At 40.0% G+C, this 8,153-nt stretch overlaps 1 protein-coding gene across 1 annotated transcript; it reads right to left on the minus strand.

Annotated features, from left to right (window-relative positions):
- Nucleotides 1-1,597: 1,597 nt before the first annotated feature.
- LOC103898833 (ovalbumin) lies at nt 1,598-7,178 on the minus strand. The gene is made up of 7 exons (XM_009279200.2): nt 6,981-7,178; nt 6,336-6,386; nt 5,613-5,741; nt 4,809-4,926; nt 3,410-3,552; nt 3,081-3,236; nt 1,598-2,012 (listed from the first exon to the last, which is right to left on the minus strand). Exons 1-7 carry the CDS (start codon nt 7,146-7,148, stop codon nt 1,617-1,619), a joined length of 1,161 nt encoding a protein of 386 aa, XP_009277475.1. The 5' UTR covers nt 7,149-7,178; the 3' UTR covers nt 1,598-1,616.
- Nucleotides 7,179-8,153: the final 975 nt, after the last annotated feature.

An 8,153-nucleotide genomic window follows, 5' to 3' on the forward strand; every position in this document is an offset into this window, starting at 1 on the left:
CCATCCCTGGAAGTATTTAAAAGACGTGTAGATGTGGCGCTTAGGGACATGGTTTAGCAGGCATGGCGGAGTTGGGTTGACGGTTGGACTCGATGATCTTAGAGGTCTTTTCCAACCTTAATGATTCTATGATTCTATGATTCTATAAACCATAGGACTAAGAGCATTGTCCAGACGTTCCTTGAACTCTGACAGGCTTGGTGCTGTGACCACTTCCCTGGGCAGCCTGGTCCAGTGACCGACCACCCTCTCAGTGAAGAACCTTTTCCTCATGTCCCATCTGAACTTCCCCTGATGCAGCTTCATTCCATTTCCTCATGCCCTAACGCTGATCACCAGAGAGAGGAGATCAGCACCTCCCCCTCCACTGCCCCCCTTGAGGAAGTTGTAGACTGCGATGAGGTCACCCCTCAGCCTTCTCTTCTCCAAGCTCAACAAACCAAGTGACCTCAGTTGCTCCTTGTAAGTCTTGCCCTTTCACCATCTTGATCGCCCTCCTCTGGACACACTCTCATTATTTGATGTCCTTTTTATATTGAGGCGCCCAAAACTGCACACAGTACTCGAGGTGGGGCCGCACCAGTGCGGTGTAGAGTGGGACAATCACCTCCCTCGACCGGCTAGCTATGCTGTGCCTGATGCACCCCAGGGCATGGCTGGCCCTTTTGGCTGCCAGGGCACACTGTTGACGCATAGTCAACTTGCCATCAGCCCAAACCCCCAGACCTCTTTCCGCAGGGCTGCTCTCCAGCCTCTCGTCCCCCAGTTTGTACGTATAACCAGGATTACCCCGTCCCAGGTGCACTTGAAATACTCCAAATAAAATGCATTTGCTTAAACATGTTTTTATTATGATTAAAGGAGCAAAAGAGTACATCCACAAGACCCATTACTTATGGAATACATGGAAAACAATTTGAATAGTAACATGCCATATTTGGTTACGACAATTGAGCCAGAAAGGTTTAAGGAGAAATGTGAATTACAAGATTTCTGTAATGCATCTTTAGAAAGTGAGGAAGAGCCTTGCAGTACTCGGAGCACAAAGAAAAAGCAATTGCCTTGGCAGAGTAGGAATGGTTGGTGACAGTTTAGAGTTTAATCTGGGAGCTTTCGAGTGACTAATTCCAGAGGAGTCACCACGAAGCTTGGCCATAGAGAAACCGGGCTTGCTTAGAAGGCTGCATTTTTCCCCATAAAACTTCTGCTGATAAATGGGGTTGTGTTTTTTCAGTGTGATGATTCAGCACTGTTATTGTTAACTTGCACCAGGAACATCTCTGTTCATCTTCATGCTTTCTCTGGGTCCATTTTTCATTCCCTTAAGTCTTCATCCATGAGTAAATAATATTACTCTGCAGAAAGGAAAGGCAAAGGGCTTCTGTTTTCATGGCGTAATTTCTCTGACTTAATTTTTTTTTTTTTTAAATAAAGCCTTCTGGTTTTAGAAAATATGGATGAAAGAGAAAGGATGTGTTTCTTTTTACCCTTGATACTACAGTGCTTTGGGTCTTGCTGTAAGGGACAGAAATTCTTTCAGCTTTCTTCTCTTTAAGGGGAAAAGCATCTGCCAAAGAAGAGGATAAGGGACAGAAATTCTTTCAGCTTTCTTCTCTTTAAGGGGAAAAGCATCTGCCAAAGAAGAGGATGCTGTTGGTTGGGTTGCACTTGATCAAGAAGAGGAAAGGGTGGTCAGCCCTAAACTCTTCAGAGACACTTGTAACCTCCATTCCAGCTCCTGTTGAGCCTACCACCTCACTGCCTGCTTCATAGATTTCCACAAATGCCTCATGGACGGCTTCAGACATCTTCAGGCTCTCTGCTGAAGAGATGCCAGAGAGATTGGCCGAAGGACTGAACAGGTCGGTCATACCCAAGGCCATTAAGACAGATGTGAGGTTATATTTTTCCTCTATCTTCATGCGGGGCAGATAGACTTTCACTTTCCTCTCTTCCATCATATTAGAACTGGTCCACTCCATAAGTTTTTCAAAGGTGATTGCAGTCTCAAGCTGCAAGGAGACAAGCAAATGGGGATGAGAGCACAACTTCCTTTGTGGCAATACAGTACCAGTGGTGGGGTTTTTTCTCTTTTAAACTGACTGCTCTTGGCATGGCATTTTTTCTAGGTATATACAGATTAATGTATCTAGGAGAGGAAAGCAAACTATGACTCTTTCTTCTCTGCTCTGTCCTGCTTTCTGTTTCTTTAATAAGCTCACTGCCAATTAATTTTTTTAATGAGATGGCTACTCAGCAAATTTCACCTAAAGCTCTTCCCTGTTTATCTTCTTTGCTTGGAAAATATATTCCAAAAATCATTCTGTGCTTTTGAGTTGTAAGCTCTGTCTACATTTAAGACCTCCAAGTAACCAGGTGTTAATGGCAACCAATTACTAATACCTGAACTATCAGTTATTACTGAGGAAATTTAGCTATGTTCAAATGCCGCTTCATTTTTTGAATTTAGATTCTTTGAGTTAGTGTACAAACATTTCAATGAACTCTCATTTATTACATAACTTTTCCTATTCAGACTAACTACAGTCCTGCTAATGACAATATCCCATGCCTGTATTCTGTTCATATCAACAATATTATGGCATGTACATTTTATTTTCTGAAATGGTTTAACCATTCCAGTACCCCTCATACTCAGTTTTTAGATAGTTTAATTTTTGAAGGTATGAAGGAAGCATGTTGAGCACTGCCAAACCAAACAATAATTACAACTAGTAAAGCTGACATGAACTTCCCAGGAAGCTCCTCACTGTGCAGGAATGGAGATATAAAACTTTGGAGTTCAAGCTGCTGGAGTGACAGCTGCTTAGCTGAGAAGTATCTATTCTGCAGTGACCAATATTTAACCCACTAAAGCAGTCCTTAAGCAATCCATGCTCAGCACAAACTGTTGCAGGACCACTGAGACAGCTGCATGCTTCTGTGTAACAATCCCACGCTGCCAGTGTTCAGATCTGTGCTGGTGAAGTGTTTTAGGATAACTTTATTGTGAAAGGCTTTGCGGCACCTAAATTTCACTGTGTTTGTGGTTTTCTGAAACCCAACTGCCAGGGCCATACCTGCTCCAGGCCAGAGACATCATCAGGCAACAGCACCAACATGCTCAGCTCCCTGCTGGCATATGGAAGCTCCAGGATCTTCATTTTCTCAGAAGCTATCACTGCCACTTTATATGAACCAATCTGATACATCATCTGCACAGGTTTGCTTTCTTGCTGCAAAACCAAATAAGATAATATAGTTTTCCAAAGATTATTCTTGGAGTGTAGAAATATCTAGTTATGGTTAAAACTACTGATTGCTCTTGTTCAGGAAGATTGTATAACAACTTGTCTACTCTCTTCATAAATTCTAGAAGATACCTTTAAGGTGATGTATGCCCATGTACCTCAGTCACTCTGAAAGGCACTGCCTGGGTGTCTTTATCCTTAAATGCTTTCTCCCACGTTCCTTTGAAGTAAATGGCATTAACGAGAACCAATTCAGTCTGGGGATCCACAGAGCCCGGTTGAAGGATATTTTTGATCATTCCTTTAAGAATGCATAGGAAAAGAGAACACATGTATATAACATGTCTGTGTGTAACATATCTTACTTGGCAATCACAATGTTAAATGAAGGGTATAGAATTTATGGGGAGGATAGTGTAGGACAGGGGCATTGTTTTGGTTTTGCAGCTGTAATCTTGTACTTTTGAGGTTGATTTGCTTACTGCTGTTGGCAATAGCTGTTGTTTCCCTCTCTGTAAAGAATTATAATGAGAGTTATAAGACCCAGAGATTTATTGTTACAAAATGAGTAAACCTGTATATTTTGTGACAATGGGAAGAACCATTGGAACCTTTTATCCCAGAATGGTCTCCAACCCAAACAGTAAACATAAATACTTCTTGCTTCAAACCAAAGTTGAAAGGAGATGTCTATATAAAGAAGGTAGCAGGAAAGGAAACCAGAATTTTACTCTGCTTTCTTCTTATACTTTGTTCGTGTTTATTCTGCAGTCCTCATGCACATAAGCAAGCTCCTCTTGTGGCTATGTAAGCCCTTAGTCCTTTCCCGCCGGTAGCTTAATCATGGCCTGGTTTTCTGCTTCAAAGTATGGCACCACACCAGAGGTTCTGTGATTGTGAATATTTTCATTTCAGTTAAAGTTCAGCATCTTTTATCTGTCTTTGCTGTTCAGGCCATGTGTTTCAAGCATGAGGGAAAGAAATGTTTTGAGGGGGCCAGAAAGAGACTGGAAAAATGGAGGAACCACATGGAGATGCAGTAGGGTATAAATCCCAATTGTGGTATAACTCTTTCTATGCATTTCATACAACTCCCTACCATTCCTTAACTCTGTGGTTTTCCATTACCCTTTACCTGTTAAGATTTCTCAAGTACCTTATGACTGCATGCCCTACTCAACAGGCCCACAACAACTCTGGGAAGCTTGAGGGCAAAGTGCACTGATCAAAGGATATTCAGATTCTCAACATTAGTGTCAAACCACTTGTCAATGTGTACAAAGCATATTCTAGTGCTGTCCCTTTCATCAGGACTGGAAGTATTACATACCCGCAAAGCCCCTACAGATATAGAGAGTCCTCTAAAAGGGTTGTGTCTGAGGAAAAAAAAAATCGTTAAATGATAGTTCCATATCTGGGAACTGATCTATTATCCAGGAGAAGGAACAGAGGGAGAGGTTTTGGGTTTTTTGTCTCCTGACTTAAGTGTTCTTATATGCTGTTCAAACATGGTGGCAGAAGGGAAAACACCTATGCTGATACTTGGCTTGCTCTTACCATTTGTCTGACTTTCAACCCAGGAATTGATGAGCTCTCTGGCTTGATCTGCAGCTGTTTGAAAGCTGATAGTTTCCAAGCCTCCTTTATACAGTTCCTTCACACACTGTGAGTATTCCTGCAAAGGAAGAGTATGCGGTTTTCAGATCAGAATGTCAAAGCATTTTGCAAATGTGAAATGCAAGACTGAAATTAACAGATATGAATAATCTGCTTATTAAGGCTAATCAGTAAGCCATTATTCTAGTTCATAAGCATCTTAAGAATTGACATTCATTGCTTCAAGCAAGAGTATATGCTCACATTTTTAAAAACATTTTCCAGAACTGAGTTTGATCCAAAAATTGCATTCATTTCAGTTGAAGTATGGGGGTGTTTTCATTTTGCCCACTTTTTAACTTTTTATTTTGCAATGGTATTTTCTTTTGATTTCAAATTAAATGTTCCTTTCAATGGGAAAACTTGGAATATTTTTGAGAATCTGAAGTTATTTTTCAGGTTTGTTTTACAAGTTGAGAAAACAATTGGAGATAACTCCTTCCAACAAAAGTTACCTTTATTAATTATACCTTGACATGATTGGATCATGATTGTACTTTGCACAAACATCTTTTTGGCTAGGCACATTTTTTTCTCAAGACTATAGAGTGTTAGGGCTGTGATAGAGAGAAGTCATGAATCCTGACATCCATATAGGAGAAAATTTCTTTAGCAGAACCTAGACTTCTGACAGTGCTTTTACATTACAGAATGGTACACCTTTGACATGGAAATACACTTAGATCAGATGTTAGAGCAACTCACCGGTAGGATTGGGTATGTCTCTTCAGCATAAAGTCTGCTGGCAAAGCTGAGTGAATAATTGTCACTTGGTTTGGTGATTTGTGTGAACGTGTCTTTAAGTGAAGTGTGGACGCTTACAGATGTGCTGCACTGAGTCGTTGGCATGAATACAAATAAAAAGATAAATGATGTTATTCTAGTTTTAGTACTTAGTAGGTTTTTCACACTATATGAGAAGAGTAGAGTAGTTCAGACACTTCTGCTTACAAAACTGTTGTTCATCCTTTACGTCTTGTTGCTATAACTACACTGATGTAGTTATTTTCTAATATATACAATTCTGTGCTGTTTTTCTACTGTAATTTCCTCATCCCTCTCTCGGGGGACTCCTAATTACCCTCTACAGTAATCTAGCTCCAGCAGATCAGGCAGGCTTTCCTCCATTCCCAACCAGTCCCATTTAACCAGTAACATCCAGCTACCTTGCCTAAGCATACAAACATCTATAATTTTCCCTATTTGCCCAATATTATGGTGCTGGGTTTCATCTTATGCTTGTTCTGAATCCTCTGTTACCTCCCTTCTCTCTCTATTCTTGTTAACAAAGTGTTCCCCCAACTGCTGGATGCAGAGCACCAGCTGCTCATCAGAGGAGGGTTGGAACTGCTAAGAGACTGCTTTATCTTCTAGATTTTCCTCCCAGGAGAAAGTGACATAGAGAAGGAGATGAAATTATTTCTGTACCTGAGATTCAATAGTCTCTCCAAATCCTGTGATTTTATCAAAGTGAACAACCTGTAATTGAAAATAACAGTAGTTGAAATAACAGGTATGACAAAAAAAAGGTTATGCAACTGAAATTAACACATGATGTTTGAAGTAAACCTATTGGCTAACTGAGAAACTGGATGACTGAAAAGGTGCAATCCATCTGTACCATCTGTGAATAGCTGTGCCTAGTTAGATGATCTCTTTTACTATTGAACATCTAGAAATCAGCTCCAGGTAACAAGCCAGCCACTCCCTATGAAGGAAGTGAGAGCTGTAGGAAACTCATGTGAAACATTTTGCAGTCTGGAGACATGTTTTGGCTCTTTCCCTGGAGATTTTATCTACTTTCCTTACTCTAAACAAAGAATCGCTGGAATGTGTTGTTCTCTTTGAGAATCCTGCTGCTAACAATGATAAAATTAAAATTTAAATCCAGTTTCAAGATTTCTGGCTGATGCATTTGTTTAACACTACAGGAGTTTGAGGTGGCTGCAGCTTTTGATAACTCTGGATCCAGATTTTTTAGCCTCTGAGCTACGCAAGGGACATTATCATATAATTAAGTGCTATGGCTCTATTGAGCAGCAGGAAGGTTTAAATCCTTAACTGTAGCCTCACCTTATCTATCTGAGCCTTGGTGTTTTCTCTTGCACCTAGGTAGACCATGGACAGAGCTGAAATGATGCTCAGGGGGGAGTAGAAGATGTTCTCGTTGACATGCTGGACTTTCAGCTCGTTGAATATGTCGAAACAAAATTCCGTGCTTGCTGCACCGATGGAGCCCATTGTGAAACCAGTATTGTCTACAGCAAACAGCAGAAGTACAATGACAATGTAATGACAGAATACCATACAAACACAGTGCAATGCACTTTAGTAGTAGGTTTTAGGCAATGAAATATAAACAAGTAGTTTTGAAGTCATTCTGTGGCAGCATGCCTATTGCTATGCTCGCCTCTCATGCATGTTAGAAACTCTGTATTCCTAAATCTATTTCTTTCTGCATTTGTATTCAGTTGCCTTTTTGGCAGTAATGTTCCTCAGAGGTCTTAAATCTGTATGTGATTTCTGTTTACCTTTTCAAAGCAGTCAAACAACAATTGCCTGTACTTTTCATTCAGTGAAGGCTAGAATTCCTTGGTACTTTGCAGTACCTTTGATGAAAACAAGAAAATATGATCTGTCTTTGATATACTTGCAAAGCTGGAAATTTAAAGTGCAAGTTTTAGTAGGCTTGGACAGATATAAGTAAAAGCAGAGGCTAGCTGACTATTTTTATTTTCTAAAAATAAATAAGTGCAGTAAAATACCTATTTGTTGCACAGTACTTACTGTCAGTAGATCTTCAAAGGCTTGTATCTTTACCCTTGTTTTAGTAGTGGAAGCATGGATAGGCAATATAATTTGTCTAAGGTCACCTGGTCTAGGAGAGAGACTGATGCACAAAATTAATATTCCGCCCTATTGTGCTTTCAGATATAGCTTGCTTTGCTTAAATATATCTATATATACTACACTAGAACCTTTCTGAGAAATTAAATTTTATTACTGACATTCAGATAGAATAGAAGCGCAGACATGAAAAAATAGCAATGTCTACCATAATACAGCACTGTTAAATGAATGTTTGTTTGTGGCATAGACCAGTAACAGCTTTATATTTGTTTCTGTTTGAGACTGCTATAAAGTGCTGGACAGTATAAGTCCTGTGTAGCCACTGTGCTTATATAAAGCAGAACTTTGGAGGTCAGCATGAATCTGGTTTCCTTCCTGTGATTTATAGAAATTGTG

The sequence above is a fragment of the Aptenodytes forsteri genome, unplaced genomic scaffold (genome assembly GCF_000699145.1).
Source record: "Aptenodytes forsteri isolate BGI_AS27 unplaced genomic scaffold, ASM69914v1 Scaffold81, whole genome shotgun sequence".
Lineage (NCBI taxonomy): Eukaryota > Metazoa > Chordata > Aves > Sphenisciformes > Spheniscidae > Aptenodytes > Aptenodytes forsteri.